This window comes from Aspergillus oryzae, chromosome 5 (genome assembly GCF_000184455.2).
Source record: "Aspergillus oryzae RIB40 DNA, chromosome 5".
In the NCBI taxonomy this organism is placed as follows: Eukaryota; Fungi; Ascomycota; class Eurotiomycetes; order Eurotiales; family Aspergillaceae; genus Aspergillus; species Aspergillus oryzae.
Genome location: NC_036439.1, coordinates 125,460 through 138,390, shown reverse-complemented (window position 1 = coordinate 138,390; position 12,931 = coordinate 125,460). Strand labels below are relative to the sequence as shown.

Sequence of the window (12,931 nt, the reverse complement as noted above, 5' to 3'; positions counted from 1 at the left end):
GGTTGTTAAGAAACTAGTTTCAGGAAAGCGATCGGAAATATATTGTTTCCGATCACAGTTTGCAACTTCGCCCACAAGTCTCTCTCCATTCCTTGTTGGGTGGTATAATCCGACACCCCTTCTCGTATGATGGTGGGTAGGGAGCGAATGGAGCACGGAGAACGTCCGTCCAGCCAAACATGGCGCATAAGCCGAGGGATACATACTAAGCTTTTAGTGGTAGAGGTCAAGCTTAAGGAGCATTGAATTCCCTAGGGTTTCGGTCTCTCTTCGGGAATATGAGGGAGAGAATCCAATCACAGCACAAAGTGCTGACCCACTCGGTGGAGCCTTCCCTTAGTCCAGGCTCCGTAATGAATCAGAGGCTGCAGGGTAGTCAAGCTTAATAGGAATAAGAACAGGCGAAAGGTGGTACAGGAAAAGAGGCCCACGAAAGGAAATTCGAAAAATGTGGATCCGCATTGCACATAGGAATTCCTTCGGGCCTTTCGCCGCGTGTCTCAATATAAAATATATTGCATCTTCCACTGGCAATGAGTTCTTCTGTCTCACCTGCATGAACTATTGAACTCTATCGGTAAATATCTGAAACAATTCAGAAATACTTATGCCGTCTGCCGTGCGGCGGTAGAATGCTCGTAGAACCTGCGATCGAATTAGGGCTCCCTTGCTGTGCGGTAACCAGATATCCCACGAGGAATGTGGATGGAAGAACGATCCCTGCCATTTCCAGTGTACATCGACGCTGTCCTTTCTTTAAAGTACTAGGGCTGAAAGATAAAAACAGCAAGTAAATTCCGCACCGATTGATTGAGGCCCGTCGAGGACCACACGGTTGCGGCAAGGCCGGAATTGCAGGCTGAGTACCATGGGAATGCGGCCAATTTACGCCATTGGTCTTAGGTGATGAGTTTGAAGGCCTTGGCACCCACCCGATAACTAGAGTTTGAGACAAACCTCTTAAACCGTTGATGAGGGGTGAAGAAATTAAAAGGGACAACACTATAGAACCAGCACCACACCCCGTGATCGGCGTCCCTCCTGGAAGTCGCTCGCTTGTCATAAGGATGTTGGCCTGGTATCGCTTTAAGTCAGAGATCTGATCGTTCTAACGTGTGACCGGCGGGTCCTCTGGTTGAGGGGATCACTCGTAGTAAACCGAAGATCGTCCATAGGATTGCCCTTCTCAGTTGCCCTCGCGGTTATTCCCCAGCCGTGCACAACGATGGCCATCGAAAACACATACTGGAAAAACGTCCTCACGGTTGTCCCCATCGTGGGTGCGGCCATCGCGACCCTGACCTATCTTCTCCGGCTGGTATCCTGTCGCATCTCCACAGTAGGGCTGAGGTTGGAAGATCTCTTGATGGGCATCGGCTTGATTCTCTCCTATTGCGCCACCGCTTTTGTTATATATAGTAGGTTCCTACCTCGAAGGACATACCGGAGGATATTGCTCACAATTTGTCAACAGCGGCATTCAATGGTGTGGGCGTCCGAACGACCCTTTTGCCCCCAGATGAGCGGCATCGCATCCAATTTGTGACCAACACCTACTCTCTTCCTGCGACATGGCTCACAGCGACTCCGCTAATGCACCACTAGGGCTCATGGATGATTCAGAAATTTTGGGCGCCATCTATGGCGTTCGTCAAGATCTCAATCATTGTTTTCCTCCAACGCATCCTCGGCACGGTTCCTGCTTTTCGGATAGTCTCGAATTGCCTCATCGTCTTCATCGCTCTGTGGGCCGTCGTGGCGTTGCTCGTCAATATCTTCCAGTGCCATCCTGTCCAATTCTACTACGATAAAACATTACAAGGAGGGCATTGTATGCACGGTCAGACCAAATTCTTTCAGGCTATGGGAAGCATCGCCTTGGTGGAGGACGTAATAATTTTACTTATGCCGGTGCCGATCGTCTGGCGACTGAAGATCACCCTGCGCCAAAAGATCGCAGTAACCATTGTCTTTTCGTTGGGAGGATTGTATGTTGTTCGATTACAACATCTATAACTCTTGAAACTGATTATCATAGGGTCTGTATCTTCAGCCTAATGCGTCTTATTGAATTCCGCAACTTTGTTGTCACAGACCTTGCTTGTAAGTTCCCCGCCACGCTCGAGAAATGGAAAGAAGAGGAAGGCGAAAGCATGGACTGAACAGTCAAATCCAAATGCAGCATCCAGCGCCAAAGAGTCCATTTGGACGGTGCTCGAACTCGATGTCGCCATCATCTGCGGTTGTCTCCCTCTCCTCAAACCCCTTCTGGCCGGATTTCTTGGCACCGTCAAGAGTATCTCGAAAGGCCAGTCTAATTCAGGCACGAAATTATATTTCCACACAAGTGGTACGCACAATCACGATGGATTCCACAAGATTAGCGACCCACACGGGGCGACGGCCAGTCAGAGTCGGGAAGTGACGACGCAGTCTACTCGGCGCGGAAGCTCGGAGATTGAACTGCAGGGAATCGAAGTACATACGGCGATTGAGAGTAGGTCAGAAGTTGCAGATAACCCTCATGCAGTGGAGGGAAGGCCATGGCCATTACCATGAATAATTACCTGAGTTATACCTAGCATATGAGGACCTGTAAAATTGACACCGAAAATGACCGCTACTGAGGCCACAAGCAGCCACTTTACCAACCGACACCGCCGTTTGACCTAGCAGAAGGGTGTTAGCTGCGAGTGAGTTAGAAATTAGTATACCTGGTTCAGGGCAGAGCGAAAAGTTGGAGGTACTAGATGACCAAGCCTCCCCCCAAACCGGAAATTGTTGAATATCTGAAGGCCGCTCTCGGTATAGCCGGTATTCTTTGATCTGTTGTCTACTTATTCCATCTGCTGGTGGTTGGACTAATTGACAGTCCATCCAGATCACGCATGCCGTATGCTCCACTAGGGGGCATATTCGCTTGTGGAGCCACGCGCAGCAGTCCCGTAGATTCTGCAATCTTTGCTGCTTTGGTGACTCAGTCAAATTGTTCCATTGTTCAATCTTCCAGATTCCTCGCCGAATGCACTTCAGATTATCTCCTCTGGATATACATAATCATCGTCCCTGGGCCAACCATTCTTGAGGTGGAACTTGCTTATCAGTTCTTTGGATGAGAATAAAGATTGCGGCCAGATGATGCCACTCTCACCGCCTCTGAACCGAGACAGCAGAATATCGGAAGGCGGTCAATCGTATTATTGTTTACTACATCTTTCCTGCCCTATGCTAAATCTTAGATGAGGGTCCGTATGCATTATGCAGGGACTTGAAATCAGAATACCAAAGTCCTCAGCATATCTGTCTACGAGGCTTGCTCATACAATGTGCCGGCCTACTGATGATGTTCATTTCAAAGACATGGTGGAGTTGCTGAGGAGGAACTATATATATTCTCGATGTTTTGGAGTCACTAGAAATATTTAAGAGAAAGCTTTACCACAAGTACTAAAGTACCTAGCCGGCTGATTAATGGGTTGGTTGATATTTGAGAGACAAACCTAATGTCCCACTAAGGGCTAAAACTGTCGAAGCTTCGAGCGAACGTTACTAACATTCACACAGCGAGGAAGGTGTGAATTAAGTAAGGAAAACAAGATAATACTAGAGGGCGAAGCAAAATTAAGCTAGAGTCATGAGTCAATAAATGCAATTTAGGTTCCAAGTGAATAAGAGAAGCGCGCGATGATTAGGAACGAATGTTCGTAACCACTGCTAAAAACAATTTGTTGTCTTTATCAACGTATTCTCAAGCTAGACCTAATATGAGTGGTGTTGGCTCTGTTTCCACCTCATTGATCAATACTGACGTTGGTGTGTAAACATCATTAGATCAGCTACAAAAGCATGAATATCTAGTCGTAAATATTACCACCACATATCTGAAGTCGGAGGCTGTAGTTGTCTGCCTGCCCAGGGTTGCTGTGTCAGGTGATCTATCATCGCTCTTCACTCTTGAATCCTTTCATCTTCCTTCTTCATTCTACTGTTTCTTCTTTCTTCGCCGCCTTAAGCCCCGAAACCCCGTCTAGCTTTATCCCGACGTTTCGTGTCCGTCTACATACTCAAACATTTATTTTCTTTCGATCAACCCTCGATTCTTTCTTTTACAGCTGCAATGCCTAAACGGCCGCGATCCAGAAAGTTCTCACAACGCCTAACCAGTGATGATGACGCTGTATCGAGCAGAGAAGGTTTGTAATTCTGATAATGGTCGGAGCCAAGGGAGCTAACACAATGTTAGAATCAGCCAATACTCGGTCATCACGCGTGTCTGCCAATCCGTCCCAGTCAAGTGGAATCGAGACAGCCCTGAAAGAATTGAAAAAGACTATCGCCGGACAGAGATCCGCGGCCACTTTTGCTTGCGGTGGTACGATCACCATCTCTAGGGCTGGCACCGGTGGCGGCTCAGGTGCAGTGTCAACCTCGCCGCCAGTGAAGGTCTACTGGTCTGTTCAGGAAGAGATGAACGCCAAAAAGATTGTCCTTCCCTTGAACCATGCGTCGGCAGATTCTAGCCCTGCTGCTCTGCAGCAGCTTGCATCGGACTGCTCCCCTGTAACCTTTAGAAGGGGTAGTCAGGATATTCTAGACCCCAGCTTTCGACAGGCAGGGAAGATGGAGCCAGCGAACTTCGCAACTACATTCCATCCGGCGGACCTCCGTATCATAACTCTAATCGAAAGAATTTTGCTACCCAGCGTCAGCAATGATAAGGTGAATTCCATGTGGGGTCGCACAATTCTGCTGAGTTCTACAAATTGAATGTACGTTTACTTGGAGTAGCACCTATTGTGTATAATATCACCGGCGAGCTAATGAGTTGAGATAGATCTACTCTGGCCCCTCAGGACTCTTCACGAGCCATGTGGACACACCACGATCGGTCAGACAGGTGGGATCCTTGGTTGTCTGCCTCCCAACCGCTTTCAGAGATGGCAACCTTCTCGTCCGTCACCGGGGCAAACAGGTGGATTTTGACTGGGCCCCCAAAAGTGCAACCGCCATTCAATGGGCCGCTTTCTACAGCGATTGCTCCCATGAATCAAGACGATCACGGAGGGGGACCGGCTGACGTTAACCTATAACCTTTACGTGACGAAGCCAGAACCTGCATCTAAAGTCATTCCGAGTTCCTTGGTAGAGCCGTGGACCCTTACAATCTATGGCCAGCTCGATGCACTCTTCCACAATCCTCAGTTTCTGCCTAACGGTACTTTTGGATCCCAAACTAATCCATTCATGGCTAACTTGCATAGGTGGAGTTCTTGGGATCTACTACGCTCGTGCATATGCCCATATATCAAAGGTCGCTAACACCAACCTCCCACTGACATTTAAAGGCTCTGACCTGGGTTTATACTCTGTTCTTCACGCGTTAGGTGAGACAGTAAGTATCCAGCCCGTGCTCGAAGTCGACAAAGGCGATTATAACTGGGGCCACGGTCTTGAAACTGAAGATGGCGAATTGGTTGGAGAGCAACTCCATCCTTACCACCAGTCATCCTCCAGCACGGAGTATGACCCTTTGGATCAGGTCAGTGTCCCATGTTACTATACTGCACATCCGTTATCATATACCCGGTCTCATATGGCTTTGAGATTATTCGCGACGAATGGCCTCACAGCAAAATGACGGGGATTACGTGGTTAACATCACAGAAGCACTGGGAGCAAGCTCTAAGATATGTTGCGTACGGGAATGAACCCTCGGTAGAAACCAGCTACTCTACGGCCGCTATCTTTGCTACGATTCCTAATTGGAATAAGCGATCCTCCAGCCAATAAGGAGCAGGTTAGATAAGGAAGGTGAACGAGGATCGATACGGTCCAGGTGGGAACACGAGCCAAGCCCGCCATTTCGGTGTGAGAATTGCGTGAGGGCACAGGTGAAGCGCATTAGTGGTCTACCTTCGCTAGTTAGGAATTTGGTGAACATCAGATAGGGTACTAGGAATGGATCTAGCTGCTAGTGACTTGCAAGAGCTTTTCCTTTATTTACTACCCCTTTATGATAGAAGCAGGCTCTATGGACTATCATAAGAAAGCAAAAAAAGACGAAAAGATATATCTGCACAGCAAAGAAAGAGGTAGATATTCTTTCGGGTCGTCATGCTACTAGGTACCGGAATTCATGGAGGCTTTCCTTTGAGGTATTTGGTGGAATTTGGCGTTTGTTCATCGCTCCCCGTCATTAATCTCGACTACTAGCCGTTTCATTCAAGATTATGTTAAATCTAGAGCGGGCTGGAATTCGGCTATTTGACATATGTCTCTTTAAGGAAAGTTTGTTCATCTTTCCTTGTCTCAGGCGCACTGTCTTTGCTAATATGTCTTCCCCAGACTCAGAGCCAATTTACTTTTTGTGGCGAAATAAGCAGTAGGATAGTCACAGGAGTCCATTACTTCTCTCCGCTGTCAGAATATCGGGGACTACGAAGGCCGAGTTCACCAGCCGTATTGCAACAGGTTTATGGTGTTCGAGGGTCTTGAAAGGTATAAAAGTGCAATGGTATCATAACAATTCATTTCCTGTATAGCAAAATTAGGTCGAATGCTATTCTATACTGTACCCCACTAGCCCTTGGTATCGCTACATGCTCCCTATTCTCCACCCTGACGACAGTTTTCGTTCCAAAAGCTCAGATTAGCTTGTTGTCGCAGAATACCATACATGGCACTGCTATCCAAGCATTCCCCACCATACTCTCGTGCTGCCTTCATGTGCTGATCGACTAACTCAAGTCCAGGTAGTTTGAAGTCGTGCTCTCCGGCCAGTGAAAGTGCATGTTTCGCGTCTTTGATAGCCAACGAGATGCCAAATCCTGGTCGTGTATCCAGTGGTGGTGCATATATTCCCGATGTCAATCTTATATGAAGTTAGCCAGGCTAGATATAACAGGGTCAAAGTGATAGTGCGCGACTCACCTTTTGGAGTAACCCCCTGCAATAGGGCCAAAAGACTCCGTGATCAACTGCTCCATTGCTTCGGTCCCAAGACCTGTTTTTTCTGCAAAGACCTGAGCTTCGCCAACCGCCTCCATCAATGAGAGAGTTATAATATTGCTATCCGGTTAGTTTTGGTTCAACAGGAGCCCGGGACTATTGGGTGAAGCGACCTACCCGCCAATCTTGAGCAACGATGCATTCGACGCATTCTCCCCACAGTTGATAAGCTTCCTTCCCATGACATCGGTAATATACTTCTCCACAGTAAGACAGGCGGACTCGGGGCCGCTGATTGCAAACACAAGACCTCCAGTCGCTGCGACAGACGGACCACCGAAAACGGGAGCGGAGAGAAGGACAGCCTCATGCTTCGCCAAGTCTGATGATAATTTCTTAATTGTGTCCGGATGGACCGTTGAGCAGTCCACGAAGATCTTGTTTGACAGGTCTGAGCCACCCGCAAAGGCAAGCTTCATGAGTCGTTGAAGAACGTCGTCATTTGGTATCTAGTACATGTCAGCTGCTGACAGACACCTTCTTGGGGAGGGGGTGGTAGCTTACCATTGTAAAAACGATGTCACATCGTCTTACAAGGTCAATAAACTCGGTGGTAGGTACAGCACCGAGAGATTTGAGTGTATCTCCGGCACTCAGTGTTCGATTGGAGTATATCAATGGGCGTTCGTGGTTATTCGCGAGATGTCGTTGTAGATTCTCGGCCATCGGACGGCCCATGGACCCGAGCCCGTACTTTGACAAATTAGCCACTAACCACCCTTAGATACGGTGTCATCAATCTCTTACCCATCCGATTTGCGGTTGATTTAATTCCATATTGCAGCTGTTGAGGAAAATTGTTTAAGTTGAAGTACGCGGAGGAGATGTAGACGAACATTAGGGCCTATTTTATAGCCCCATGGGATCACAACCCTTTCTCGGCCGGTTGACCAAAAACCGGACATTTAATTGAGTCATCTCAAGATACGAGCGCAATCTATGGACCTTTTCTCGGATCTCAGCCCCGAAGGCTACGGAAGACTCCCGAGCCCCACTACGCTGGTGGATATGATGAATGGATAACAGCCGATAACAATCAAATATTGAGTATGGTTTAAGATTAGATGCAGCATAAGCAAAACTAGCAACATAAAGCAGAAAAGCAAATTCTTCCGCAATTCACTCCAGGAGAAAACGCCTGATGTTTTCTAGTCCATGAAGATCTCCATCAATGGTATCGGCCAGCTCCTTCGGAACCCATCCTTTAGTATAACTTCCTCCAAAGTCAATCAGATATGCATCCCCATTGGGATCAATGAGCACATTGGCTGCTTTTGCATCCCCCCAGATAATATTATGCGTGTGAAGCTGTTTCACCGTGTGAGCAATCTGGTCGAACCATTTTTGCCGAGATCCATCATACTGGGGATGGAAACATTCAAGTGTAGACCCAAGACGATTGATGTATGATAAAAGGAGCCCCATAACTTGTCCATGGCCATCTTGGACCAAGCCATCAAGCCGACACGTGCGAACCGTGTTGTCGAGTTTAGCCATATGAATCTTAGAATATGCAATGAGCTCTTTTAGGACTGATCTTGTATGGCCTGTATAGACTAACTTGAGGAAGCTGGGGTTTGATCGCCCGGGAATGAACACCTTACGGGGGCTCCCTGACAATGCAGTCGAATCTGGATCGATCGGAACCTGGACTTCACTGGGACGGTAGACGGGGAACATTGAATAATCAAGATGTTGAACGGACGGCAAACACGCTCCAATATCCTGGAGCTTCAAGCCTTTGCCGAGGTAAACAGGCACTAAGGTTTCTTCCACCACTTGCACCGTGTAGCTGAACTCTTCTGCAAAGAAACAATCATCGAGAGTGTACTGCCGGCTCGTGTCTAGAGGAGCAACTTTGCGGAAAATGGGCAGAAATGGCTGCAGGATCCATTCAGACATTTCCTCGAGTGGGTCCCCCCATTCGTCGTCTACTGGGTCAGGAATAAATTCTGGATCTTGACGTTGGATTTGCCGAAGGTATTCTGCAAGTAGGGCAGGGGAGCTTTTGAAATTTGTAGCAAAGAGATCAATTTTGAAAAGTTTGTCAGACACGAACACATTCAACTGTGTGTCTGTGTTTTTGGTGCTTGATACAAATGTATCAACCGCGTAAAGAGGCCGTTGCGCCGCCATGGCTTGTCAACGAAGTAGAGGTAAGTTAAAACTTATGAGGGGATAGATGGACACAGTACAAGGAGAAGAATTAGAGATTAGTAAATCGAGTTTTCAAACAGGTAACTATAATCATGACGAATGAATGAGGGAGACGTGACATACGCAACCATGGACTTCTGCCTACAGCACAAACGCGAGTCTCCAAGTCCAGTCCAGCGGGACCGCGTTGGAATACCGAGTAATACTAAGGGATGTTCATCCATGAGGAGAAATGCTGTCGAAACATGATGGAATTACGGTATGCGTGATGATGATTATTCCATTCCTATATGGCAAGTACCTGCGCCCCCCTAGAAAGCGCAGTGCGGTTAAATACAAATTAACGCCCAGAAACAAATATCAGTGCTAGATACAAATAGCAGTAACGCCGGTTTAACCAAATAAGCAACAGGCAGTAAGGGCATAAATGATTGCGCGACGGTGGAAATAACGAACTCGCAGAAGGAGAATAACAACGGGGAAACAAACCGCTTAACGGACTCAATCTTAACGGATTCAAGAGGAGAATAACGATGGGGAAATAGACCGCTTCACGGATTCAATCCATGATTGCGTATATGGTGTCTATTTCTGCGGCCAGCAATGCGGGCAGTTTCCATTCTTCGAGCTTCGTACGCCGGCAATCTCCCCTTGTTGTCGGGTCCAGCTTCACGAACCACTCTTCCAACCTCATGAGAGCTCGCCGGGCATCGATTTCCATCATGGCCTCGAAGGCGTACGCCGGTCTGTTGTTGCACGCGTCATTTAGCGCTGCAAACGGGGTACCCCATGGCATTCCCGCTTTTATTTCCTCGGCTCCCAGCGTATTCGAAAGCTCGGGTCGTAGTGATGTTACAATGGTGTAGTCGAACTCTTTCGAACCTTCCTTGTATTGTGCAAATGTCCCGAGCCCCAGTGCATCTTGGACATTTATGCCCGGCAATCCCCAGATCGAGTATCGTTCCTTTAGGAATTGGAGTAAGATATGTGGGGGGACTGTTTTCCAGTCGTCAAGGTGTATGGCTGCGGTATTTTCGGGTGGTTGCGGGGCTTCCGCCTGCCTCTGCACAAGCAGTCCATCGTCGTCTAGACTTCTTTTCCGGGCAGCCCTGAGTCTCCTCCGATTCTCCCTTTCTTCCCTCTGCGCCTGGTCTACCGCCTCCTTCATGTTTCTCATTTGCTCTTGTATCTCATCACTGAGGGCGGCTTGCATGCTGCGGGCTACCGCGATGCGATCCTGGACTGCAATATGTACAGGGCCATTCCTCCACCTGTGTTGCGCCGGTATGTAGATGGTATTCCCCTTACTAAGAATTCCGCTGAACCACGGATCGGTGTATGTCTTGTCCGTGAGTCTTTGGACGTGCTTGTCGTCATCGTAACTCCTTTCTGCTACCGCGACACGTAGCTCCTCTACGTGATGCGGGGTCAGTGCTGACTGAAGACAATGTCTTCTATTCGTGTCCCAGAGTCTCAGTAGGAGATTCGCTTCCTCATAAAAGCGGATCTCCCGCCAGGCCTTTAGCTTGATTAGAATCTCCTCCCTGACCGCCTTAAACCGCTCTTCCATCTGTTTGGCTAACTCAAGGGCATGCTTAGATCTTGCGAGGTGCGTATTGAAGTCCGGTTGTAGGATGACATCTTTCAAGGCTATGGTCTTTCCATCGTGGTCCGTTATCTCATAATAGGGCTTCTTGTTCACTATCTTGAGGTAGGCATTGTTGGAACAGTTGGCTGAAAGCATCTTGCCAAACGGAGCCGCGGCCTTGTTCTGCAACGGTGTCCCTTCGATATCCAATAACATACCAGCCGTGATTCTGACCGGATCAGGCTCCGGGGCGTCTGGAGTACTAGTAAAGGCTGTCCACTGGACATCGTTTAGATCGTCTTTGTGAGATATAGTTATCCTGTACGGATCATCGTGCATGATTATCATACTAACCATCGGTGGACGATGGTAGTCCGCTCTTGCGACAGGGTTACGATTAGGTCGAGACATCTCGACCTCTGGCTCGGTTTCGCCGCGTATGATCCGTTCCAAGATGGCTATTTGAGCTGTAGTACGCAGGATTGATTTGTTGGCGAGAATGGAATCGTTCTTCTTGCGCACTTCCTTCTTCACTGACTGTAGCTCTTCGAGTTCCTTGCGTAGCGCCTGTAACCTTTTCTTCCAGCTTTCTGGGTCGTCCATTCGAAGAAAAACTGATAAACGGTGTAAATGAACAGAACGTTAACCTCGAGGATGCAAGGGTAGATAACGGTAACGCGGCATATTGAAAGGTAAGTAAGTGAGAGTTGATGATTTCCTGAGAACCAAAGATTCGGAGTGAAGTGAAGTGGTTACTAAAAATAGAAACAAGTAAAAGTCGAGTAAATAAACAAAATCTCACAATAGTAAAAAGCAGAAGTTAGACTACATATTCATTCTGTGTATAGCGATCTTCAAACTCTTCCACCAGCTCTTGAGCATCTCTCGTTGTTCCGCACGGTACCATCTATTATACCTGTCAGGCCATCCCAAATATTTCACCAGGTATTCCACTGCCGTATTTCCCTTATTCTTGCCTCGCTGTTTAACAGTTTTCTTTGCCACTAGAGCCTCCAGTTCATAGGATCGATATTTATTATTAGGCCCCTCGTCGTCTCGTTCTATCAGTCCTTAGAACGTATTCTTGCTATCTCAGTCAAGCGGATCGTCTTGAGGGTACTTTTCTAAGTGTGCGACCAAAATAACCGGGTAGATACGCCATTCTTTGGGTAAATCCAATTTATATATAAGTGGGCCTATCCATCAGAGTATCTTCTACGGACCATTGTACTGATCCAATATTTTACAAGACAGCGTATCCGTCGTCGTATAACCCTTATAAAGTCGAAGGACGGAACCACCGACAGCAAAGGATATAGGCTGGTATTTCCTGTTATATACCGACTTTAAACCCATCTGCGCTATCCTTAGTGCGTGAGCGGCTGTATCGCGAGCAGTAAATAATTGGATAGTATTTATTACTTGCAGATCTATTTGCAGCGGAGCTGCCAGCTTAGATCTATATATAAGACAGTGCGATGTCTCGGTGGTGACTGAGTATATTGAATGGTTATATACTGACTAGTTATTAAAGCGCTTTATAATTTCCGACGCACCGTCTGTCTACAAATAGTATACCGTAGAGTATATTATCTATATCTTTAGCGTTGAAAAGATATTCTTCTATAATTCTTCTAGAAACTTAGAATTGCGATTAAAATAAAATAATAAAAATCCTTAGTTCTCGATCTGGAGGCACTCAAGTAATGTATCTGCCTATTAAACCATGTTCTAGTTATAGTATCCGGTAATAGAATTTCATGCGCCTCCTAAATTTATCTATTATAAAATATTATCGTATTATAACGCCCATCATCCAATAATCTAAGGATCAGATCAATTGTTATTGTATAGAAAGAAAGGCCAATCGGGTGTGTCCCGTAGGGTCGGTGTAATCGGGGCAAGCCTGAACTATTCACATAACAAACACACACAACGCGATCGTAGACAACTACAACATGCAAACAAAGAAAATAGGGGCAACAGAAAAGGTCACTCAAGTGGATCAAGGAGCGCTCGATAATCCAGGAAATTTCTCCTGGAGTCTGCATCGTCACGAATCGTTTTATGCTAAAAACAAAGAAAACTCATAAACTATTCGGGAAGCTGGGATCGAAACATTACAATATGGCAGCAGCGCTGAACATACTGCGTGGAAAGAATACAATATTACACTGA

The 12,931-nt window shown here is 47.0% G+C and overlaps 5 protein-coding genes across 5 annotated transcripts; 2 read left to right on the top strand and 3 right to left on the bottom strand.

Moving 5' to 3' along the window:
* Positions 1-1,225: 1,225 nt before the first annotated feature.
* AO090701000848 (uncharacterized protein) lies at positions 1,226-1,605 on the top strand (the record flags this gene model as incomplete). The annotated part of the gene is made up of 2 exons (XM_003190324.2): positions 1,226-1,418; positions 1,475-1,605. The coding sequence occupies 2 exons, from the start codon at positions 1,226-1,228 to the stop codon at positions 1,603-1,605; spliced, it is 324 nt and encodes a 107-aa protein (XP_003190372.2).
* A 2,631-nt stretch (positions 1,606-4,236) lies between these two features.
* Positions 4,237-4,767, top strand: AO090701000850 (uncharacterized protein; the record flags this gene model as incomplete). The annotated part of the gene is made up of 1 exon (XM_001823582.3): positions 4,237-4,767. One exon carries the CDS (start codon positions 4,237-4,239, stop codon positions 4,765-4,767), a length of 531 nt encoding a protein of 176 aa, XP_001823634.3.
* Positions 4,768-6,882: 2,115 nt separating this feature from the next.
* AO090701000851 (uncharacterized protein) lies at positions 6,883-7,427 on the bottom strand (the record flags this gene model as incomplete). The annotated part of the gene is made up of 3 exons (XM_023237127.1): positions 6,883-6,891; positions 6,931-7,012; positions 7,126-7,427. The coding sequence occupies 3 exons, from the start codon at positions 7,425-7,427 to the stop codon at positions 6,883-6,885; spliced, it is 393 nt and encodes a 130-aa protein (XP_023092308.1).
* Positions 7,428-8,127: 700 nt separating this feature from the next.
* On the bottom strand, positions 8,128-9,144 carry AO090701000852 (uncharacterized protein; the record flags this gene model as incomplete). The annotated part of the gene is made up of 2 exons (XM_023237126.1): positions 8,128-9,013; positions 9,068-9,144. 2 exons carry the CDS (start codon positions 9,142-9,144, stop codon positions 8,128-8,130), a joined length of 963 nt encoding a protein of 320 aa, XP_023092309.1.
* Positions 9,145-9,724: 580 nt separating this feature from the next.
* Positions 9,725-11,164, bottom strand: AO090701000853 (uncharacterized protein; the record flags this gene model as incomplete). The annotated part of the gene is made up of 1 exon (XM_023237125.1): positions 9,725-11,164. The coding sequence occupies one exon, from the start codon at positions 11,162-11,164 to the stop codon at positions 9,725-9,727; it is 1,440 nt and encodes a 479-aa protein (XP_023092310.1).
* Positions 11,165-12,931: the final 1,767 nt, after the last annotated feature.